General features: G+C 33.1%; 1 protein-coding gene across 1 annotated transcript; it reads left to right on the forward strand.

The window, feature by feature from the left end:
* Positions 1-147: 147 nt before the first annotated feature.
* On the forward strand, positions 148-26,577 carry LOC138310356 (uncharacterized). The gene is made up of 20 exons (XM_069251548.1): positions 148-244; positions 2,663-2,737; positions 3,359-3,436; positions 5,509-5,553; positions 6,956-7,039; positions 7,696-7,761; positions 9,268-9,324; positions 11,003-11,035; positions 12,754-12,831; positions 13,118-13,165; positions 14,729-14,800; positions 15,725-15,811; positions 17,121-17,159; positions 18,300-18,356; positions 19,465-19,548; positions 20,071-20,121; positions 20,880-21,017; positions 24,165-24,337; positions 25,073-25,192; positions 26,390-26,577. The coding sequence occupies exons 1-20, from the start codon at positions 235-237 to the stop codon at positions 26,495-26,497; spliced, it is 1,503 nt and encodes a 500-aa protein (XP_069107649.1). The 5' UTR covers positions 148-234; the 3' UTR covers positions 26,498-26,577.
* Positions 26,578-27,046: the final 469 nt, after the last annotated feature.

Consider the following 27,046-nt stretch of genomic DNA (forward strand, 5'->3'; position numbering starts at 1 on the left):
TTGTATCAACTAAGTTATTATCAAGTATACCTAGGAAGTGATATATAGGCACATAAATTATCACTAGTTTAAACAGAGTCTTAAACCTCAAACACGCACTCCCAGTAATTAGAGCAAATACATTAGCGGAAATGTATCCCAGTGCATTGTTTTAGCGAAAGAAGCTTTATCATTAACACAACGTATGATTGAAATTCAGATTTAAAAAGCCTAACTGGAAGGAGTTGTGCACCAATGGATGATGGTATGTATTTAAAGAAAATGAATAATTTCCATGTTGCTTGACGTGACAAATAATATAGAGTTGTCATTGTTATAATCAGCATGTTATAATCAGCATCTGTCATTGGTTTCAAAATTGCAAACGAAGTTGGAAGTGTTCTAATACTGGTCATATTATATATTTGTTCTAATTCATTTCACTTACCGTAACTGAGCGAAAAATTTGAAAGCATATTCTATGATAATCTATCAAAAACCACAAATGTTGATGATTTTAAGCTGTGACAAATTGTCAATGGCACTGAAATACATGTATGACTCTTTATAAGCATTTGCAACATCTTAGAATTCATGGACTGTAATAAGTTGTTTTTATGCTTTATGTGTGTTTAATTGAAAACAGATTTAAGGGATTCACTTTTTAATTATTTACATCAATGCAAAGACATGAAACGAAATTCCAGACCATTTCGTTGCTTCTAGATTTGACTAATGTACTCATTCCACTGTTATCATGAATTTTTGCAGTTCTTTATCCGGCCTCATACATGCATCTTTAAAACCCAATATCTGTCCACATTATAAGATCACTAATAAGATAAAAGATAAAAGAATTTTTTTACTAAAGTCGTGTTTTTACAACAAAGCAACCTTTGCTCAATAGAGCTATTATTACGACTGTAAGTTATAACAAAGAAAATAAAAGAGACATCACACAGATATATCAAAGGGTGTAGCATACATCACTGTGTAAAATAGCACCAAGTTGTAAAAGGTCATGCAAACACGCAGTTCATGCATGCAATGAATATCATATTAAAAATGTATATATATGCCAATAGGGCAAAAAAAAAATACAAATTGACATGGTACATGCTGATACACATACTTTAAAACATCAATACAACATCTAAGAAAATAATTAAGAAGAGCAATATATATAAACAACTAAAGAAATAACAAAACCAAAGTAAGGTAGGCATAAAAAGCAGCAGGAAATACACAATTTTTTTTTATCTTAGTTGGTACATATGTTGCAGCTGCATATTGAGCCTTTCCAGGTGTTCAACAGTTTCCTGAAGATGAGTGGAGGATTCCGCCTTTCTGATATCATTCGGGAGACTGTTCCACACCTGGGCTGCCTCAAAACGGAACAATTTCTTGCCATACCTTGTGGTCCTGACCTGTGGTACTTTTGGCGTGAGGTCTTGTCTGAAATTATAATGTGAGGCTTTAAAATTTATTAACACAATTACCACGTCCCAAAATACCGTGGACGTATACCATATAAATCTTAAAAAAACTCCAACGGTCATACTTCTTATTCTCCTAACATTATGGAAAGAGCAGTTATTTCTTCTAACTGAACGTGAAAAGAGCGAGTAAAGTCATTTTCAATGAAGTGAACAACCCTTTCCTGGATTTTCTCTAGTTTCTTTGTATTTATCATGCTAAAGAAATGTCATGTTAAAGGACATTAATCAAAGTTTGAAATGATAAGCTATTTAAGAATAGTGATTTTACACTTCTTGCTAATATAACAGCCAATTATCTTAAAAATACAGCGTTGCTTTGAGGCTTTTCTGCAAATGTTGGAAATGTGTCGATCGATATCTAAATCAGAGTCGATGTCAACACCCGATACCTTTACAGAACTTTCATATTTAATTTCGTGGTTGCCAATGTTGAAAGAAAAGCTGAGGCTATTAGTTTTTTTTGCTTAAACAGATAGCTTGAAATGGGTCGGTTTGGCCTTCATCCAATTATTATCAAACCAATTTATCAGATTCTGGCTCCTCGCTTTTCCAAGTGTATTTGAAAGAGTGATATTGTCATTACTGGCAAAAGAAAGGGTGTTGTCATCTGCATAATTACATAAATTACATTTGTCTATATGGTAAAACATGTCATTAATGAAAATGTTAAACAAAAGTAGCCAAACAATCGACCCCTGTGGTTCTCCTTTAGCCAGCTGCTCTCAGTCACTGGTATTGGGCCTCAGACTAGTCCCCTGTTGCTGAAGTAACTGTTGACAAGATCTAACGATGAACTATTACGTTCATATGCCCGCAGCATCTCCACCAACAGTCCATGGAGGGAATCAAAGGATCAAAGGTCTTAGATGGATCCATCAGAATGACACCAACATATTTGTTTTCATCCAAAGTCTGACGCCAATCCTCAAGAATTTAAAGCAGAGTAGTTTAGCACCCAAAGCCCTTCCTGAAAACAGCGAGAAAAGGATTAACAATTTAATCGAAATATGAGCAAAGTTGGTTGTGAATGATCAATTAAAATACTTTAGATATAGCAGGTAAAATTCGGAGGTCCCGGGTTTCAATCCGATCTGGTCTCTACAGTGACTTCTCTCCTATTACATAGCTATGTCATCAGACACATACTAGAATATAGCGTGTATCAGGTGATCTTTATATTACAGATTGGTACTACGTCTATCACTTGCTACAAACTCACCACCCCGATTGTGCTCGCAGCGCCGCCAACTATCTCAGAGGTTAAGTCATTATAAAATTATTAAATCCCCAATATTTCTATTTTTTAAAGACTGCTGGAACGAATCCTAAACTTTTTGTTTAGCAAATATTTTCTTTCTATCGGAAGGCATAATTTAGTTTGTACAACAGATGTTGAATAAAATCTTTAATTTTCTGTTATTTGGTGACAAGTACGGTATGTTTGTTATTATCATTCAACAAAGCTACATGTTAGTACGCTTGTCAAAATACTCGTGTCATTTATCTAGTGTAGATCGTTTGCTGTAATGTTTCTTCGGCGGTTACTCAGTGTTCGAATATTTATGTCAAAATAAGTTAAAGGGTATTAGCTATCTCAGAACAACAGTCGATAACCAGTTCATTAATCTATAAACCAAATTTCTTTCACGGCTATCAAATTTCGGAATTTCCATTTCAAAACAAGTTCGCGAAGATTAAAATTCGCGGAATTAACAATTGAATGACAATTTCTACCAATATAGATCATTAGATAAACTTTCGCGAATTTAATTGGATTGGTTTAGAGTAAATAAGACATAGCATGTAAACTTAATTCGCGTAGGATAAGTCTCGGGCGGATTGTGTAACAAAAGTAACTCAAATGTGCCCTTTTATTACAGATTACTTTAGACTACATCGTGCGAGTTCAAGTTGTGTCTGTACCTGCTCCGACACAGCACTAATTCCAGTGGAAGCATGTAAGATTAACGTAAATGTAAAATACTTTCAAATATGAGGCAAGTATGTGAGAGTGTGACATGTCTGTGTAGGTGATTGGTTTATATTTCGTATACCAGCTCTGTTATCTTTTACTTTTCTAAATCATATGTTTATACATATATATATATGATTTAATGTATTGTTATCTTATATTTTATTTTATACGGTTTATACTATTCTGTATTTTCATATTACAGAGTTATCTGCCCTTGCAGGTAGGTATTGATTAACGTCATGTGCTTGCGAGCGTAACGTCATACTTTTTGGAGAAAACGACGTGAATCGCGACCACAAAATAATGACGTCAAAATGGATACCTACCCGCAAGGGAGCTAACTCTGTAATATAATACAAACACGGAATATATATTTGTATATATTTAAGCATTAAACTAACTTCCTATGGCATCTATGGTCTATTGCATTATGAGATGATTGTCCGCAAAGCTATGGCATATATTTAGACCATAGATGCCAAAGGAAGATAGTTTAATACTTAAATTTACATACCAACTCATTTTAGGGTTTCAGCATTAACATTGTTTAAGCTAGACCAGGAAAACCGTTTATCAACGACGGTTTAATCAACAAGATTGAACAGCCATTTTGACAGTGATCGGTTGACGTCACAATGTCAGCATTAGTGACGTCATAATGGTCACGCTTTGGGTGTCAGTTATACCGTCATATACTTCACTTTGCCTTGGTTAGTTTATATAGTAGAAGTGACAAGGAAATGTAAATATTCAAGCATTTAACTATCTTCCTATGGCATGTATTGTCTATATAGATGCCAGAGCTTTGCAGACAATCTTCATAATGCGCGCTAGATGATTGTCTACAAAGCTCTGGCATCTATATAAACCAAAGATGCCATAGAGAGATAGTTTGATGCCTATATTTACATTATCAACTCTATTTGGGGTCTATACTATAACAATGTTTAAGCTAGACCAGGAAAACTGTTTATCCACGACGATTTAATCCACAAGATGGAACAGACATTTGATGGTGATCAGTTGACGTCACCAAGTCATCATTGGTCACGTTTTGAGTGTCAGTTATGCCGTCATATACTTTATTTTGCCTTGGTTAGTTTGTATAGTAGAAGTGACAAGCAAATGTAAATATTATTGTATACCCCGCCTGGATACTACATATTATATTTTTTCTTTCATTTCTATTATATTAAGTAATAAGTCTTCTTTTAACGTCAACTTTATTATATTTCTTTATGAAAAAAAAACTCAACATAAGTTTTTGTCATTTCTGTACACTGGAAAATATCTGTATAAGCTTTGCCTGTTATCCAATCTTAGACTATTTGTTCATAAGTTATTATTTTATGATTTATATTATGATAATGTTTTTATTTCTTGTATTCTCAAAAAAATATTTTGAAATGAAATGTAAGATAATCACGTTATAAGTTTTTGATTGTTATGAACGAACTTCCCACCTAACACCACGATTTAAAGTCAAAATTGGGTGAACATTTTGGCATTTTAATTTTTCTTCATTAATCTATTTAAAACACAAATCATTCAAATAGATTGAGATGTCTTATAAACATTAGTTATAACACAGAAATTATGTACTGTAAAATTGTTGTTTGTTATGCCTTATAGAGGTTTAGATGGAAACATTCCTGCAGGAATCACTTTACAATTATTAGTAACACTGTCAAAATGTGAATGAAAATGTAGACAACAATTTGGCTTCATGGTCTGACCGTAGGTGCTCATTTCGCTTCACTGTAGATGTATATGCAATGATTTTGGCAGTAATGCAATTCAAAATGTTAGTATTAACTTTAAGTGATGAATAACATATTAAAAGCTTATCTTGATTCTTGAGTATAACAAATACGACACATATAACTTTTCAATTTAAATGTTTTGCTTTTGGCTTCTAAAGATTATGAGATAAAAATTAAGGCATTTGCATTAGAATTATTCATTGTTGGAAATAGATTAGTACTCTTAGCAAGATCATCTTCCACGTTATCTACAGGAACTTTCGTTTTACTTGTGGCATATTTTAATTTTCAGCACATACGCTATCACATTGCTGGGAATCAGACCATAAGTTCAGTGGTAGGTCAGCTTATCATGAGCTCTAATTTGATAAATAAATACACAGTCGATCATCTGAATTACCATTTTAACGATATATATGTACTCACTGACGTTCGCACATACAATACAATAATTAGAAAAAGAGTTGCGAGAACGAGTCATATTTGTCCATTACAATCCAATATCATAGTGTTATATAATAAGCAGTTCTAAAAGTTACATTGAATATTATTCGTCTACCTTCAGTTCCAAGAGAACTCGTACACTTAAACACCTTTGTACTTATGCAAACTGGTCATTTGTCTGATGAAGGTGACAGTGCACACATCATACTAGATCGAAACGTCACACAAGAAATATCTGATGAAGGTGACAGTGTACACATTGTACCAGTCATCTTAACGTTACACATGAAATGTCTGATGAAAGTGACAGTTTAAAAATTGTACTAGTCATCGAAACGTCACACAAGAAATATCTGACGAAAAAGTAATAGTCATCGAAACGTTACACAAAAATTGTCTGACGAAGGTGATGTGATATACATCGTTCTAGTCATCGAAACATAACGCAAAAATATCTCATGAAGGCGACAGTAAAAAAAATCGTAGTATTCGTCGAAACATCACACAAAAATTATGACAGTATGAAGGTGACAGTATACACATCATACTAGTCATCGAAACGTCACATATGTAATATATGATGAAGTGACAGTGTACACATCGTACTAGACATCGAAACATAACACAAGAAATATCTGATGAAGATGACAGTATAAACATCATACTAGTCATCGAAACGTCACATATGAAATACATGATGAAAGTGACAGTGTACACATCGTAATAGTCATCGAAGCATAACACATGGTAATCTTATTAAGGTGACAGTGTACACACCGCACTAGTCATCGAAACGTCACACATGAATTGTCTGATGAAGGTGACAGTTTACACATCTTACTAGTCATCAAAACAACACACAAGAAATATATGATGAAGGTGACGGTGCACACATCGCACTTATCATCGAAACGTTATACTAAAAATGTCTGATGAAGGTGAAGTGGTATACATCGTACTAGTCATCGAAACATAACGCAAAATGTCTAATGAAGGCGACAGTGTACACATCGTAGTGTTCATCGAAACATCACACACAAAAGATATCTGATGAAAAAGACAGTATACACATCGTACTAGTACTAATCAAAAATGGCATATGCTGAATTTATAATGATTTGTATTTAGATAGAAGGATTAAACATACTTCTGATCTTGGCATGTGTACGGATAAGGGAATTAAACATATTTCTGATCCTAGTATGTGTACAAATAGGGGGATTAAACATATTTCTGACCTTGAAACTATTATGATAATTATAGTAATTGACTTTATTACATTTGTACTTCCAAAGCTATCATCAGTACCACCTTCCACCTAACTTCACATGGCCACAACTATAATAGTGGCCGCAGGAGCTGTGCCCGCCATGTTGACGGTAACGTATTATTTCTAGAAAAGCTCAGGTATTCACCATTTTGTTTTTTCTATGTTTATTACATTTATGCTTATGTATATAGTGTTATTAACAGCTTTCCTCGTGTATAACAGAAACACGATACATTAAAATCTAAAATCAATTCCGAAAAAAAACACTCTTTGACAACAAGAACATCTCTATGTGTGATAGCCCGGCAGCCCTTCGCCTAGCTAAATGTACACAAATTGAAAACAATTAATAATTGTTAATTTACAAACATTAATGTCTGTGATCTGTGAAACAATACGAATCCGTTCTTAAAGTCGAAATATACAATGGATGTTTGTACGTTTACCAAACTTAAATAATCATCGATTGTATAGGTGGGATGTACATGCACGTATTTTATTGTTTTATATCAGTCGCAATACTGAGGTTTGTACTTTTGAGGATTTGGAGGGACACTTTCTGTGAATACATCCCGCCATATTTTCTTACATCTTATACCGTTTAACCGGTATCGTTGCGGAATGGAAATATATTTTGTAATTTTAATATATGATATTGAAAAAATTATAAAAACGAAAATATGAAAAACTTAATTGAATACACTTTACATAAAACAATCTTTTGCATGGATCTAAACTTAAAGGAATGTAAATCTGATATTTCAGTTTGGGAAAACCTTGCTGGAGTAAGCGATAATCACTGCTTCACAGCGCTTGCAGAGCAGTTTTATGGTAGTATTTTTGTTTTGTTGTAATTGCCTATGATAAACGTTTGAGTATATTCTAATATTTTTTTTACATCTATTTTCATGTATGATTAAATTTCAAGTATTCCTTGGGAAAAATCGCCAAAATAAATTATCGCGAGAATGTTTCAAGTCTAAATCGTGCTTTTGGAGAATTTAAAATCTGAAAAAGACGAATTTTCAAATTGTAAGTACAAATTTTAACGAAAAAAAATCCAGTTCGTTTCTGAATGAAAATCAGTATATGTTACGATGACTTTAACGTGATTATTGAAAATCGAAACTCGAGTGTTTGCATTCGAAACACCATTAACTTTCGTCTGCATCAATATACTGCATGAATCTCTTTTTATCCTGCAAAAAGATAGGTACACAGTTATAAATGATACTGATCATTATGTTTTATATATACCAAACTGACGATTTTTCATATTTGGTTCCCTAGAATCCATGTACATTCTATGTAGTTCTATAGGGATCAACCAACTAAATAAAAAAAGACCTTCGAAATGGCCCCTGTGTATACAAGATTGAGCCCAGGATAGAATTTTAACCCGGCCGCTGATTGGCTGGCTAATTATGAATTTCAAAAGTAAAAATGTTTTCTGACAGGTAATTATTCCTAGATAACCATAATATCAATTTGGAAATTCATATTGAAATTTAGGTTCAAAATATCAATTTTGATAATGAATAGGTAAAAACATTAGAATTTCCGGATATTTTAGTGCAAAATGCGCCTGATTTCAATAAAGCTACCCTGGTTGGAGTTTGAGCAGAAGGACCCAAACTTTTTTTTCTATCTAGTGTTATATGAGAACCTAGACTTTATTATAGAACACAATACCTAACTAATATTTCTTTGTTTTAATAATACAGTACAAAACTTTAACAAAGTTTAACACTGTGGTTATGTAAAATCATTTATGTTGCTCTCTATAGCGACGATGGTGACACTTAATTTTTATTCATACATCGAAACTACATTAGATTACCGATTACCACACCTTTACATTGGTACACGTTAAGCAAACACTAAGAAAGCTCCCAGATGAAATATTTAGTCGGATACTGATGTCAGAAACGAGTTAATTGATACGGTGGAAAAAAGTACCTTTACCGGGAGCCAGAAAACAACAGTACATAAATATTACGGCATGGAAGGACGGTCTACGTTAAAAACATTTACAAAATCTTGCATACATTCAGTCGCCCGATAGCAAATTTCGTTTTTGCTTATTACAGAGTTGCCTCCCATGCGGGTAGGTACATATATGTATTTATTATGACGTAATTATTTTGTGCGTAAAATTCACGACGTTTTCTCTGCAAAGTATGACGTTACACTCGCAAACATATGACTTCATAATCAATACCTACCCACAAGGCTAGATAAATCTGTAATATGCAAATACAGAAAAACACCAGAGCTTGATATCGGGTTTTTTTCCGGTAGATTGTAATATTTCGTGCCCTATCATTTATATTTCAGATGCATTCTTTTCACACAATCCAAAACGAAGATGTACGTGCAAGCAGGCCGTCAGTGGTGAGTACTGCATTTCCTATTCCAATACAGTAACGAATGTGATCGGCAACATTTAGGATCACCATTGTGTTATGTTTTATCATCTGAAAGAACTATCGTATTCGACTTTATTGGCGCACAGGGTGCTAAAATTATTGTAACAAAGGGGTGGGGTGGGGGGGGGGGGGGTATATAAATGAACCAAAATGTAACCTGTAGACAAAAAATCAGTTTTTAAAGAGCCATTCTCTGTAAGCATCAACATATCCCATTTATGGATGGAAAGTCAATGTTTCAGATTTCTACCAAAATTGGGATATATTCATTGTAAGTCAACCTCTACACAAATCAAGTGTTGTTTTGACAATTTTAAATAACGTTGCTATGGCCACCAACCATGCCCAAATATGGAAATCTGCAATGCTTGCAAACCAACAAAAATTTTGAAAGTGTGTTAATTTTTGAAAAAGCAATCTGAAAAACTGTTACCATGACGATTTTTATCAAATACACTTGTATGATAATATCTTATCTTATGCATGTACACTTCTTTAAAAAACACAGTAAAATATACAGTTTTACAAAGAAGATTAAAGTGATATTTCTTTTCACTTACAAGTGAAAATAACATTTTGGTAATTTGACTCAATTCCGACCAATCATGTCATAGCATTTTATGATCATGACGTCATGTGTGATGTGACATCATTGATGGTGACAGCATGATGGGTAATTGCTCTATATGATTTTCTTAGTATTCTATAGTGAATTAAAGTTATTGTGCCGCTGACGACCACCTCATTAACAGAAAAATCTTTTACTACATGTATACTATTTTGCTCAGACTAAAAATTATGAACATATCTTTAAAAAGGCCACACAAAACCTATATGTAGCCAAATCAAAAGATATATAAAAATTAAAATATAAAAAAAATGATGAAAGTGCCATAACAGTCGATGATGTTTGTTTGGATTCGCATGTTCAGAGATATTGTGTGTACATATACACCACATTGCGTCCATTGGTTTCGTAAACATCAAGAAAACAAACAAAAAATATGAAAACAATGATATCGAGTACAGTCAAATCTATGCAATGAGACACTGGAAGGGATAGACAAAATGTGACTTATTAGACAGGTGTCTTATTTTACAGGTTTTGAAAGGATCGCGAATGCAACAATGATACTAAATAAAAACAACACACAATTGTATTACCTGTAATATAAAAATTACATGTATATGACAACTCCTCATTCTTTATAACTCCCAAGTTATCAAGTTATAATTCCAATTAAATCACAAAGGACTACGTATGGTTTGTGCCCCCACCCACCCAAATTTGAATTTCGATTATCGAGTTCGTACATCCTTGATACAATAGGCATGGTGTTATATCATTGTAGTCCTTTATTTCATTTATAAAGATATCATGGAATTAAATTATTAGCATCATGCGATCGTGTGTAGACAAAGCGATGGGAAATACATGTAGAAGAGACACAACTTGCTACGTAATACTCACAATATATATACATGTATCAATGTAATCACTAGAACACTTAAATAATTTCAAAAATAATCGTTTATTCCACTACATTGGTAAATGTGCTCTACTGATAGGTTTGAATTTGTACAGAAGCTTCCGAGTGATAATAAAGGTCAAAGTATGCAGTGTATACATTTTTATGTTACAGGTGGATGGTATTTTACACATGGACCTGCAAATGGTAGTATAAATAGTAGCGATACTATACCTTCCAAATTATCAGTGAAGAGTTCATATATGGGAGAGATAATTCACGCTTAAAATGGGGCCCCAAAAAGGGAATTTTCCAATTTTCAAATGCGGATATCTCTGTTAAATCAATAACACATATCTTATATTTTGTTAATTTAAAGTTCATTATATAACCAACAACATTGTATAATATTAGCTATTTCTATGAGTGTGTTTTTGGCAAAAGCCATTTGAATTTGATCTCTACTACATTACAGTAGGAAAAGATGGGCTTGGTTGCCATGGAAATAGTGAACATGTGCAGTTTTTTTATTCATTTAAGCATTGATGTCACTATTTTTTAATTTTATCGGGGTATGAAAAAAAAATTGTTTGCAAACTATGTGAATCCGCGTAGCGGATTCTCACAAAAGTTTGCAAACAAATTTTTTTTCATACCCCGATAAAATTAAAAAATAGTGACATCAATACTTATAATTAATTTTATACTCTATTTGATAAAATGAAGTATGTTTAAATGTAACATTATAGTGGTTTTTCAAGGGATTCTTTTTTCCGAATCAATACGCAACGTCAATGTCTCTATTGTGACGTCACGATAATGTCGGAGTTTCGCGCCATTCTCGGATTTTTTTTTCATAGTGGTATGCAAAAAAAATATTGGCCAATCAGAAAGCCAGATTTTGTATGAAAACAAAGAAAAATTAATTATAGTTTTTTATTCCATGCATAAGGTCTTTATTATGTTAAAGTTACAGTAAACATGTACATGCCTTATATCCACTGAGACGCATTATCATGTATTGATTCACATGTAAAACGCTCACAAGTTCATATAATCTGGGATAAAATGCTGATGCTAGAGGCATCATATGTTGTAAAACATCGTTATAAAATACATGGGAAGGGGGCATTTAATACAACTTCAACTTTTCTCCAGAAAACAGGAGTGGCGCTTATAAGGGAAGGGGTGCTTATTACTGCGAATAAGGTATTTTATATTGATCATCAATTCTAAACACGAGTTAGTGGGATCATACAGTGTTGCCTTCTGGCTTCATTTATTTGATCTAAGGTATATTAACATTTGGAGTGACTTATATATATATGATAGCTTCATATTTCTGGCGATTTACAAAATGCATGGCATTCCTTCTCTCTATCTGAATGGTATGTGCCTTTTTTGTCAGAATCATTATGTATGCTCAGAATCATATATACTATTATAAGTCCTGTGCTGGTGAAACCGGAGGAACTATTATGTTTGTTCCCGTCTGTCTGATAGAATACAGCTTGGAACTGAATATAGGGTCAAAAGGTCAACTATAAAGGTCACTGTTACTAAAAATAGATTGTTATAAAAATTTTAGTTTCCGGGTGATAACTTGAGAACACATCCACATAACTTTTGCAAATTACATACAAGAGTAGAATAGGAAATAATGTAGCTTGATGTTAAATTTGGGGTCAACAGGTAAACGACAAAGGTCACTTTGACTTAAAATAAATTGTTTCAAAAAGTTAAGTTTCCGGACGATAACTTGAGAACACATCAATAGAATTTGTTCAAACGTCATACAATGGTAGCATAACTAAGCAGTAATAGCTTGCCAAAGATTAGAAAAAGTAATTCACGGTAGGGGACGTGTGTTGCTTGCAACCCTTATACTGTAAGCTTGTTAAAATTGTGTTGGATTATTTTGTTAGGCGGAAGTAGCGGTGTAACTGTACCATACATATATCACTACCACACGGATATGTGTTTAATGTACCCGGAGTACAAAGGTAAGGTTTCGCACAAATCCCTTGTCAGCCCTTCGTCGTCTTTGGGGTAAAATTTTATACTTTCTCAGGCAAATCATATAAAGATAAAACAAATTAATGCTCACTGACAAAATAAAGAGGCATTAGACATATGCATTTCATACTGCAAATATTTCAAGCCATGTAATTTCATCTAGGTAGTCAATAAAAGCCTGTTACCTGGAAAAGCTGGTTAATTCGCGGGATTATGTTGCCATATTTTGTGATCCTCGGATGGAATACCATAGTATTGCTGTTCTTTTTTCAGACTTAGACGCAGTAGTCGCCAGAGATAACTGTATGAGTTATTATGAAGGTAACTGTCACATTTCATTCTAATTAAATGGGACTCTGGCGTTTTGAATATTAATACAAAATATCGATATTATATGTTTTTGTGAACATTCGTTACCATCTTTAATACGTGTATTAAATTATATTTGTTGTTTTGTGTCTAAAGAGGCAGATCGCCTCGAATATTCAACAATATTTTGTTTACACTTCTGCCCTACATTTACTACTTAAAATAATTTGTATCCTACAGACACATGTCTATAAGAATCCAGAGCTATATGGAAAACAACCGTTGATATTACTTACTTGACCCACACATAATATTTATAAACAACCGTTGATATTACTTTCTTCACCCAAATATAATATTTATAAACATAATTACATAATAATGAAGTGATTTTATACGTAATTATCTTTTATTGATACGTTCAATTCATTTTTCTGGACTGTTTAAGGTGGTAGTCTCTAATTCCCGTAGTTCAGTTTTCTGTATACTTCTTCTATGGAGTAAATATATTCTTATGCATTTAACTGGCAAAATTTCGAAGAAATTGAACCATCATTTTTTTCTTCTAAATTAACATTATAATTTGTCATTTCAGAGTAGTTGCTAAACTAGCTTTCGTTTAAGGAAAATCCATCCCCTAAATAGAACATTTTTAACAAAATGTTTTATGATATAAATGTTTAATTGCTATGATATATATTAATGCTTTACAATATAGCCTAGATGTCAATTTATTTAGATAAAATTGTAAGACAATGATTTATTGATATGTATTTAACATAAAAAAGAAATATAAGGTTGGTGGGGTTATCAATGATGTTGTTTTTAAAACTAATAACATAATTGATTCATATCTTCAAACTTCAGAAAAGGTATATTAAATCAAATCACGGTCACTCAAATGCTTGAAGAGCACTGTCATAACTTTGCGTAAAACAAAATCATGAGTTGCCACACTTACCATGAGACTATATTCTGAAGTTACGAACGTTTGTTAATACTAACTTTGTTAATTGAGTTGTAGTAGAAGTAATTTGTTATTTTTGTTGTGTTAGAAATAATCTGATAATTAGTTATTATACTCCGATATCAAGGCAAAGTTTATTACCAATACCATACCGTAAAATATACAACAATAAAACATGCATTTTATTTAAGGCCACCTACTTCTCCAAAACCAAGTGTAAAGATAAAAATAGCATATGAAAGTCTATATTGTTGGCCTAAGATGACGTCACAACATCAAGTGGCAGACTTCCCGTGTACTATGATAACAATGCAGATTCTTTCGCTGTTTTGCCGCCTGGCGCAATGACTTTCAACTAACGTGCGGTAATTAGGACGACGGCGGGGAACAAAAGTCGAACTGCTTTATTAAGCATCAAATTTAAATTGTTTTATTGACATAGATTATAAGAGTAGTATTGACGATAAATTTGCGCCAAAACTATCACACTCGATTTACATTTCAAAAATTAAAAATCGTTTCGGTAATGTACCTCTTTTGTAGAACTGAAAGTAAAGTGTTTCAGTTTTTAAATTGATATTTAGAGTACAAGTGTCGTTACTTTTCAGTTTGGAACAAACTTGCCAACCTGTCTAACCACAGTGCCTATTGTCGGACGAAAATCATCGACCGATTGAACCGTAGGTATTCCGTAGAGGAAGGAGAATATCGTAATCGATCATTTCTAGTGTTATCATATTGCTTTGACAACTAAATTGCTACCGCTGACAGATAACAAAGACCAACAAGGGACTTTATTTTTTTTGTTTTATTATGTGTTTTTTTTTTAAATTATGTTTTTATTTGATTAATTATATTTTCATTTGTTAGATTATGTTTTTATTTGTTAAATTATGTTTTTATTTGTTAAATTATGTTTTTATTTGTTGAATTATGTTTTTATTTGTTGAATTATGTTTTTATTTTTTAAATTATGTTTTTATCTGTTTAATTATGTTTTTATTTGTTTAATTATGTATTTATTGACTTGATTATGTTTTTATTTGTTTAATTATGTTTTTATTTGTTTAATTATGTTTTTGTTTTTAAATTATGTTTTTATTTGTTGAATGTTTTTAATTGTGTTTTAATTTGTTTAATAATGTTTTTATTTGTTTAATTATGTTTTTATTTGTTGAATAATGTTTTTAATTGTGTTTTAATTTGTTTAGTAATGTTTTTGTTTGTTAAATTATGTTTTTATTTGTTTAATTATGTTTTAGTAGTGTTTTTATTTGTTTTATTATCTTTTTATTTGTTTAATTATATTAATATTTGTTGAATACTGTTTTTAATTGTGTTTTAATTTGTTTAGTAATGTTTTTATTTGTTAAATTATGTTTAAATTTGTTTTATTTTGTTTTAGTAGTGTTTTTATTTGTTTTATTATCTTTTTATTTGTTTAAGTATGTTTTTATTTGTTTAATAATGTTTTTATTTGTGTTTTTATTTGTTTAATTTTATTTTTATTTGTGTTTTATTTGTTTAATTATGTTTTTATATCTTTATTCATGTTTTTATTTGCTTATTTATTTCTTTTATCAATATTATAATGTCTATTCCAGGTGTGTACGGACATTTTTCACATACACCGTCCAATTGCACGTGTATGGCGAGTTTTGATCACCTCAACCTGTACCATTTATCTGACGGTAGGTCGTCGTTTAAGATTCGTATTAATTTGTATGGCGGATGTGTTTGTTGTAACAGAGCAAGCGAAGTAATCCGAACCATATATTATTCTTTCACGGGCTTCCGAAAAAAAAATTTCATCAATCTTGGATTTTGGTTTTCTAAGTAGAACTATTATATCTTGTGTCAGATAACACACTTCGGGAATGTTATCTTTTCATCTATTAGTTTTCTTGTGTTTTCAGAATTTTTTTTATGTATGGATGAAAATTCCTATTGGTTTTGTTCTGTTTTTTTTTATTATTAGTTTTATATGAAGGAATGCCGAAAAGGTAAGAGGCATGCCAATGAACTTATAATAACCATATTATACATTTTGAGTTGAAGGTGTGACAGCAGCTTTTCTATAATGATTAAAAATCCAATATGGCCGCAATTACCTCATTTCCAGTGTTAACCTTATGCCAATATCTTGTTTACGAATTTCTTTCTTTTTTGGGTATGTTATATATAATGAAAAATATTACAAACAACTACGTATTGTTATACTCTCTAATATGTCCACTTCCATTAGCAAATTTTTCGAGAACAAAATCGTTCAAAATTATCGTCTTAAGTTCTGGAAGTCCTAGAGACCTGATATTGGGCTGGGATAAAGGACTTTGTTAAAATTAATAACCTTGACCGTCAAGCCGTGCTGGTAAAAAGCCCGTTAATTTCTATTTAAAGCTCAGGCCCCGAATTCTCGAAACAAACTGACTTAAGTCTAAAGTTTTCATATAAGTTACATAAGGAGAAAAACTTAAGTTTTGACTTAAGTCTGAACTTTTGTTTAGAGAAATGAGAGCCAGATCACCAATATGGCCGCTATGACCTCACTTTTGGTTTTAACCTTATGTCGATATCTCGTTAACGGCTCGACAAATTTCTTTCATATTTGGATGTGTTATGTAGAATCAAAAATAAAACAACACTTTTAATAAGATTTCAAATGCCGGTTGAAACTGTTCGAAAAAAAACATTTAAAAATCTGGGAGGCATATATACCTGATACTACGCCTTTAGAATGCTGGTATAACGAGCCATGAAGTTTGTTAATATAAATGACCTTGACCTATATACCAGGTCACAGGAACCAAAACAACCTAAAGCCTTAAAAAGACTTCCTACCAAGTTTTGGAAAGTCTAATGACCTGATAGTGAGCCTGCATGCTGAGATAAAGGGCTACCAAGTTTGTCAATATGACCTTGACCATATGTCTTTTTTTGGTGAAAAGCCCGCCAGAGTGTCCAATAACAATGTCTAGTATATAATTTATTCTGTTGCAGGACACCTAGGGTATTGTTTACCCGAAAATAATTACCGTAGTAAGTATCACGTTAAACTGGGGGTTACTTAAGACTGGACATTAACAATGATGGAAGGGAATCATTCGCATATCACCTAGCCGCTCAGGTAGCGCGCATTAAGTAATTCTCTCAAAGTAATACCGAATGTATAATTATACATATATCCTTTTTATGGCCCAGTACCTTTCTGAAACGGCTTTTATTTTTTAAAATGTGTGAGATCGATAATTTTGTAGAGTCGCAAATGTTGTTAACTTACTGCAAATACTACATTTATCATCATTAGCGGGTCGTCCTATGTTTCCCTCCGTCGTCCTAACTACTGACCGGTAGTTGAATATAACTGCGTCAGACAATAAAACAGCGAAATGACTCTCAACAATTATCATATATTACGCATGAAATGTTTGGCACCTCATCTTATGCCATCGATCTGTATTTTCCAATGTTTTTAATGTTTCCAAGAAACCTTAAAATTTTGCTCCGGAGAGGTAGTGGGCCTTTAACTTTAAATACAGATTGTGGACATATCAATTTCGATTTGAAGAAAATACGTTATTTAAGAGAAAGGTATTCATCATGTTTAAAATAGGTTTTTAGTTTGAATACCGCGCCAAATCTCATGATGCTATAGAGGAAGGCTGCGGAAGTAGCGTTGACGCAAAAAATGATAACAGTGGACCCGTCCGGATCGAAAATCCGGAATAAAAAAAAAATCGCATACAAATTATAACCCAAAATATTGAGAAAGTTGTTAAAATGAACAGACATGAACACGATGTGATATCACATAAAGGTATGTCAATTATGTTTTTGCGGCTTGTTTTTAAACATAGTCAAATATGACCCATCTTAGCACTAGACAAAATGGGGGTATTATAATGAAAAAGTCGTGAAAATATGATCGATGGCCCCATGTTTTTATATGATATTTGAACAATACATTACCTTTGGTGTATCATATTCAAATATTGTGAAATTAAATTGGGTTTAATTTATTTTGAAGGGTTGAAAATATAGCAAAACATTTCCCATTTTCTATACGTCTGAAAATAGATCCAGGAAAATTTAACGTGTTAGAACAATGCTATGGACTTTCTCTAAATTATTGAGCTATTGTAAGGAAGCTATATTTCTCTCATTGTTCTTTGTTAACAGACCTTATTTACCGATTGATTCAAACTCCTCACCAAGTCTGTTCCTCACATCATACTGGTGAGTAGATATACTGTTCCTAACATTATACTGGTGAGTAGATATTCTGTTCCTAACATTATTCTGTTCATACTGGTGAGTAGATATACTGTTCATACTGGTGAGTAGATATACTGTTCATACTGGTGAGTAGATATACTGTTCATACTGGTGAGTAGATATACTGTTCATACTGGTGAGTAGATATACTGTTCATACTGGTGAGTAGATATACTGTTCATACTGGTGAGTAGATATACTGTTCATACTGGTGAGTAGATATACTGTTCATACTGTTCATACTGGTGAGTAGATATACTGTTCATACTGGTGAGTAGATATACTGTTCATACTGGTGAGTAGATATACTGTTCATACTGGTGAGTAGATATACTGTTCATACTGGTGAGTAGATATACTGTTCATACTGGTGAGTAGATATACTGTTCATACTGGTGAGGTATATATGTCTACTGTGTAATTACTGTTTACTGGTGAGTAGATATACTGTTCATACTGGTGATAGATAATACTGTTCATATGGTGATAGATACAGTTCTAATACAGGTGAGTAGATATACTGTTCATACTGGTGAGTAGATATACTGTTCATACTGGTGAGTAGATATACTATTCATACTGGTGAGTAGATATACTGTTCTTACTGGTGAGTAGATATACTATTCATACTGGTGAGTAGATATACTGTTCCTCACATAATACAGGTGAGTAGATATACTGTTCATACAGGTAACTAGATATACTGTTTATACAGGTGAGTAGATATACTGTTCATACTGGTGAGTATATATACTGTTTATACAGGTGAGTAGATATACTGGTTAAAATACATGTGAGTAGATATACTGTTAAATTGCGTTGTTAGCTCTATGGTGGTAACGAGGAAGCAGCATGTACTTTATATATTATATAACCTGTAATTTTGTTTGTGTAAAAATCTTAAAACAACGTAATTGGCTTTTTACATTATCCAACGCATTATGACATCAGCGAACCACGAATATGTACACCTACGAAATAATTTTGAAGCTCCCACTCACGAAGGAGTGTACTTACGAATATATTATGTTATATAATTAGTTTAAATGAATTTTATATATATTTTCAGTGTGGAAGAATCTGGCCAATATCCCCCATATCTCTTCCCATAACTATTCATATTGTCAACAGGATGCAATCGCACTTTTATCAGGTAAGCGTTTAAATGTTTCTAAACTTATAACGGTAGTAAATGATAAGGATAAATAAATATATTGTCAGTACATCAGAGTAAGTATTGATGTTTATATTGTAATTATTTACAACTCGTTTAATACCCGTTTACACACATCATGAATCCCAGGCTGTTGTTAAGACGTTAAACTAAATAATTAAATCTTGTTAATTAACTTAGTTTATACACGAACTAACCATATGGCAATGTTTGATAGATTAACGCTTGCATATCAGTAACGTTTTAATTATGAAGAAAAGTTGATGAACCCGGATTAAAAGGAATACCAATCAGTGCCTGTCCCACATAAGATTCGTACTCGCAATCTAGAAAGTAGAGTGCTTGTGATAATAGGTTAGGACAAACTAACAACTCGATCACCGCGTATATCATAAGACAATATACATGACAATTGTATTCTGAACACGACTAAAACGATAATAATGAAAGCACATCATGATGAATGAGAATGTGAATTGTAACTTTTATGTTTATCTTCAGTTGCAGTTTCTCACACAAAACACCAGTGCAGGTGTTATGTAGGACACACGGGTAGGTTTACCATAGATATACGTCATGTTTAAGTTATACGCCACAAATATGTGTACATTGGATGAGAATTGGAACTATAAATCAAACAGGTTTCCCAGAATTCCGAATACCATTTGCTTTTACCGTTCGTGTCTTAGGGGTTTTAACAAGGGAGTTTCATGAACATCCCTTAAATTTAAGAAATTCCATAACTTGAAATTCTCAATAGGAAAGCATTATAGATGTTAAGGAAGCAATCTTAAGTAATAGTGACTTCCTTTGAATCTGTTATGCTTTTCTATAGAGAATTTTAAGTTATGGAATACATTAAATTTAAGGAATGTTCGTGAAACCGGGCCCTGTCGAATTATGTGAATTGCCATCGGGTAAACACTGGTATGGAAAGAGACGCCCAACCGCACAACCATACAGTGTATCGTTATACGTTTCTGTTGATCAAAGGACCAAACTACCTGTTGTTACACACATAGACTTCATATATAGTCAAGGGATGGATATAACGACAGTGATAGTAAACCCTGGAATATCAGGAATAAACATGACTTTTGTAATAGATGTTGTGAGATGTAGGCAGAAGCTAAACATGGGATATCATATGGAGATAGCAATAGAAATGTTAGCTATTGAGCTATACGTATCATTTTCCCCATTTTCATTATTGACACGAACATGCTTTATTGTAATCATTTAAATTTTATTAATTAAGTTTTTTATGTTGTTTACTATATCAACAAATGCAATACATTCACAAACACCAGCAACAACACCAATGCCAATAACATCAATAACGGTACCAGCAACTGCCACAACGACGCCAACTACTACCACAACAACGCCAACTACCACAACAACACCTTTGCAGACAACTCTACCTACACATTGGATACAGATTCCAGGTATGTTATGGATATATACATGTATCTCAAACAAGAGGCCCATTATGCCTGTATAGCTCTTCTGTTTCAGAACAAGCTACCAACTTGAAGGCTTTAGAATTAAACTTAATATATTTCTACAGATGGATTTTAAAGAATTTGTTATATTTCCCCTATATGGCCCCACCCCTCTCGCCCCTTTGAGAACAGCCCCATCGTTTATACAAAATTGGTTCAACTTCACCCAAGGAAGCGTCAGACTTAATTAGAACTAAATCCCTTCATTCCCACAGAAGAAGAAGGATTTTAAAGAATTTGCTATATTTTCCCTATTGGGCCCCACCTTTCAGACCCCTTGGGGACCAGACCCACCGTTAATACAAAATTGGTTCCCCTTCATCCATGGAAGCTTCAGACCAAATTAGAACTAAATCCCTCCATTCCCATAGAAGAAGAAGGATTTTAAAGACTTAACTTTCTTTCCCCTATTGGACCCCGCCCCTCTGTCCCCTGGATGCCAGGATCACCGTTTATACAAGATTGGTTTCCCTTCACACAAGGAAGCTTGAGACCATATTAGAACTAAATGCCTTCATTCCTAGAGAAGAGGAAGAATTTTAAAGAATTTGCTATATTTCCCCTCAGGCCCCTGGGGGCCAGAGCCACTTTTTATACAAGATTTGTTCCCCTTCACCCAAGGAAGCATCAGACTAAATTAGAACTAAATCCCTTCATTCCTACAGAGGATGAAGAATTTTAAAGAATTTGCTATATTTCCCCTATTGGGCCCCGTCCCTCAGGCCTCTGAGGCCAGGGGCCCTGTTTTTACAAGACTGGTTCCCCTTCACCTAATGAAGCTTCAGACCAAATTAGGGAAAATCCATTCAGCCGATTATGACAAGTAGGTATTTTTGTGAAAAGTTGACGGACGACGGACGACGGACGCCGCGCCATTACATAAGCTCACCAGCCCTCCAGGCCAGGTGAGCTAAACATGAAACTGCACACAAGACATTCCAAAAAACTTTTCTTTAATATCTCGGGTTTTCAAACGGAAAGTTTATTTTCAATCGTCAAAAATGCTAGTGAGGTCAAAAACGATACCAGGTACTTTGATAAGATTTCATCATTCAATTCTGTATTTGTTTGATTATGTAACTGGAGTTACGTTTTTTTTCCATAGTTTAAAGTTATATGTGCCGTATTTTTCATACTCACGAATCATGATGAGCTTTTAATATGTTATTCAGCACCAAACATTACCAACTTTTTGAAAATTACAGTGCTTTCACTACATAGGTATTCATTTTACATATACAAATAAGAGCTGAAAAGGTTTTTTGGCAGTAAGATATTGTGGTCTACAATTTCATTACACATTTTTACAATGTTTTTAGTAATTATAAAGTGACTTCTGCAGGTATGTTTTCATTTAAACATATTGAAGGCATAAAAACAACAATTTTACAGTACAATATTTCTGTGTTATAACTAACGTTTACAAGTCATCTGAAGCCATTTGAATGATTTTTACAGCTTTATTCATCAAACCTTATGGTTTTTAATAAATCAATGATGAAAAAATAGCATGTCAAAATTATCGCCCAGTTACGGCACTTATAACTTTAATATTAGTTACATTTTGCTATATATATTACATTCTATTGCATTATTGTAGTCCATTTTTGTTTTCCCTAGCTCATAACTTTGTAATATATTCATTGAGCAAAGAAGCAAACTGCTATCATACCCATAATCTTCAATATTGTTATGACGTAGTAGGTCCAGGGTGGATATTGCGACAGTGATACTAAACCCTAGAATATCAAGGATTCATTTGTCTGTGGTGTTAGCTTAATTAGAATATATTCTGTATTTGGTGTAAGTTGTAGATTTGTAAGATAAAGAAATAATCGTTACGATCCTGAAATTGGCAAGCAGAAATAAAAGTTTCGAGATTAGTTTAAAACAAAGATCTTCACGATCCTCAAATTGGCAAGTTAATATGAAATGAACGTTTACTTAAAGATGCTCCACCGCTGACAAATGATATTTTTCACTATAAAAACAGGAGTAGACGATTTAGTATTTTTCTTCAGCTACAAAAGTTACATACTTTACACCATTACCACCATTGAAAAGTTTGAGCTTCTAATTTTACTTCAAGGTAAAACTATGAAAAAAATCCGTGGCACTATATCCTATTTGGAATGAAGTACTTATTGCACATGCATCAAAGGTAAAATAAATCATTTGATATTAGTTTTTGTGTTAAAGGCCCATTACCTTTCCGGAGCAAAATATAAAGGTTTCTTAAAAAAACATTAATAACATCAGAAAATGCGTACCGATGACCTAAAATAAGGTTACGACACCAAGCATATGCAAGATTTCCTGCGTAATATATGAAAACAGTGGAGAGTCGCTGTTTTGTCGTCTGGCGCAGTGATAGTCAACTATCGCCCGGTATTTCGGACGACGGCGGGAAACATAATACGACCCGCGTTATGAAAATAAACATTTTATTTATTTTAATCAAATCGTTCAGAAGGTGATGATAAATGTAGTATTAACGGTAAGCTTATAATTTTTGCGACTCTACAAAATTATCGATCTTGTTTTACATTCCCATTTTAAAAATTTAAAACCGTTTCGGAAAGGTAGTGGGCCTTTAATTAGACAGATATATACACGATTACACACCAATTATTGTTCAAATGATGAATATCATTTATGCTCTGTCGGCGGTGGAGCATCTTTAAAGATAATTTGCATTACATGTAGTGCAAAAATTTGACCGAGACAGCTTTTGTGTTCTGCTGAATAATTGTCTTTATGTCACAATGGATTTCCTGCCCGACACAGCCAATAAAAATCGCCCTAGGTTAATATTTGACACCAGTAACACATAGAGAATTATTATACGGGTGAATGCCAAAGAATTTGGTTTGTTTAAATTAATTTAACGTCATATTAAAATCCAGGACCACTTATGGACGTGTAAATGAAAGTCAGAGTACTCGGAGAAAAATCAACCTCCGGCCTACGATCAGTACATTGTGACCTTTTCATACGAGATTTGAACTCTCGAACCCGAGGTAGTAATTATTTTAATTGTATTTTAATTTTTATAAATATTTTAATTGAGTAAAGTCTGCTGTTCTTCAGGTTTGGATGTGAAGTTGTGCAATGAAATGTCCATGGTCACTGGCCTATTGAACGAAGACATATTAAGCGAAAGTTCATTAAAGTGCAGCGATGGACATCACGGTCTCTCTGAATCTGTACCCATGAATTTGTGTAACGCACCTGATTCTTCGACCTGGGTCAAAGGTCATCAGGTAAACTAGACTTTAATTTCTATATATCCAGTGCTGTTAATAATTATCATATGTCCGTATGTTATAGAACTGTACAAAGTAAATAAATGGATTTTGTAGATTCCCTTTAACTCTAACAACATCCTAATTTATGACAGTATGTGATGCCCTCTGAGTGACATATTAGAATATCAAAGTCTGTTATCAAAGTCTAATATCAAAGTCTTCTATGTTTATGTGGCTGATTTGACGTATTTAATAGTTAGTATAACGCATTTTTGCTTGATTTCTTAGTATGAAAATCACGACACACGGAACTTTAATGGCTGAGATTCAGTCTTACTTGTTTCTTACAACAATGAAGGTTAATGGAGGAACATACTCCTATTCCGTCTTATTATGTCCCGTGTACATAGGTTTCCACTGTAATGCAGTACTCTGCGAGAAACAAAAACTACGCCGTTTTCTCAAAAATAATAAATAACAAAATGACGTAATAACCAGTACTTACCTACAAGGGCAGATAACTGCATTTTGAATTTGCATATTACATAGTTATCTGCCCTTGAGGGTAGGTATTGATTGTGACGTCATGTGTTTTCGAGCGTAACATCAGATTTACGGAGAAAACGACGTGAGTTGCGCTCACAAAATAATGACGTAACAATCGATACCTATCCACAATGGGAGTTAGCTCTGTTACATGCAAAGACGGAATAATAAGCAAACTCTAAACTCCTGACCACACTTGCCTAGGTGATGACCCACTGTGAGAGTCTACCTAAATACTCTGCTATCGCCGCGTTCCCCGGCTCACACTACACACACGATGGTCTGGCCGGAGTATTCGTGGGCTGCAATTCTACCTACCTAACAGTAAGTACCAAGAGAAAGAAACAACATCGACAGAGGCTTATTGTCTTTCCGTTCTTCGTAAGAATATGGAGACAAGATGACGCTGTCACTATTATTATTTTCAGATTATTCATCATTATGTTCTTTTAATCGGCGCTATCAAACTTCCAATGTCTTTGTAATTTTGTTAAGCATTATATTCTCAATATCTTTTGTATATATGAAGTCGTAGACAAAACGATGGAAGAACATTCTTCGTAGAATAAATAATGTCCGTCCGTTTTTTGTCTATGGCGTCATAAAGTGTATAAAATTACCCAAAATATATTGAGAAAAATGCTTATAATTGAATTCAGATAACTCAATCAGGTACTATAATTAGGCATGTTTTTTGTGATTTTACTTACTTTTATGATTAAACCAATTGTGGCGCATTGATATCATTCAATACTTTAATTTGGCCTATGAATGTGCTGTTTTTAAATATATCCTGAAAAAATGCTCTTTGTGTATGACGTCATAATACTCGATGTATAATTCTTTTGGTCTATGGAAAATTAATTTCAAAGATCCAACCAATAGAAATGAGTGTTACAAATAAAATTAATTGATTCATATATAAACTGATGCTCTGCAGCGGTACTGTATACTACTTTGTTTTGCGTTTTAACATCTTCGCGAACACATAAAATCGCGATATGTTACTGACATCCTCAGATATCATATGATTCAATAAATCCAACAACATATATATCTATGATAGATTGAAATATTAATAAAAGTGAAAAGTCGGGCAAAGAAAACAATTCTAAATGCTTCAATTCATTGGCCTTCCAATATTCCTTACATATCAAAACGACGATTGTCTAGTTCTGCTTACATTGCCCAGGTTTGCCATTGAAATTACGGAAAAAACACGTGTAAATTTAGCACAATTCTAAAATTAAATCCGCCTAACTCTTTGAAAACGAGGCTGTATGGAAACGTCATCATGGACATAACCAGTCAGGAAGACTTTCTTAGGATTCCTACAAAATAAATAAATTTCTTCTCATGCAGAGCGATTTTGACAGGAACTTTTATTTTTCTATTTCATAAAAAAATTACACTGGATATATAGACTCCATATTACTAACTTAAGCCTTCCTTTGCCCGACTTTTCACTTTAAATGTTTTATGATGAATGGTTAAAACATTTTTGTTCTCTCTAATTTACAGATTGCTACTGAGGATTGTACACGTGGTCTGTCGTTGTTTAAAATCCCAGTTGATGGAAGAGACAGTTACCTACATCAGGCCAATAACTATTACTCAATCACGTGGTAAACTGGTTAGAAACCTCGTCACCCAATCCTCGATCTGTATCACAATATGACACACTTAATAAAGTAGGTCGACAAAGTTAATTATGACAGTTTTATTTACTTAGTGTAAACGTACAGATTTTAGCGTTACTTTTGTTTTAGCGATTTTCACGCTGAAGTGTTGCGCTTGATTATGATGGCCCTAATTTATTTTCCGTTTATCGATTATGTAACCTTTATTCTGTATTTGGATATTATAGAGTTATCTGCCCTTGTGGGTAGGTATTGAATGTGAGGTTATATGTTTTCAATGGTTATACAACGTCATACTTTTCAGAGAAAACGACGTGAGTTGCGCTCATAACATAATGACGTCACAATGGATACCTACCCGAAAGGGAGGTATCTCTGTAGTATGCAAAGAAGCTATAGTCATTGGGCGAGTTCATCATATCATTTACGTTAAATTTGATTGCATCAAAATAAAAACGTTTACATTTTTTCGATGTTTGATGTGAACAATAAAAAAATGGCACAAATGATATATGATGTTAAAGACTTCAAAAGAGAC

This window comes from Argopecten irradians, chromosome 16 (genome assembly GCF_041381155.1).
Source record: "Argopecten irradians isolate NY chromosome 16, Ai_NY, whole genome shotgun sequence".
In the NCBI taxonomy this organism is placed as follows: domain Eukaryota; kingdom Metazoa; phylum Mollusca; class Bivalvia; order Pectinida; family Pectinidae; genus Argopecten; species Argopecten irradians.

Bases quoted from the DNA above. Each gene is read 5' to 3' on its own strand.
- LOC138310356 (XM_069251548.1), top strand. The intron at 3,437-5,508 runs GTAAGATTAACG...TTTAATTTTCAG, and splicing joins ACTAATTCCAGTGGAAGCAT to CACATACGCTATCACATTGC. The intron at 17,160-18,299 runs GTAAGTATCACG...CTTTGTTAACAG, and splicing joins ACCCGAAAATAATTACCGTA to ACCTTATTTACCGATTGATT.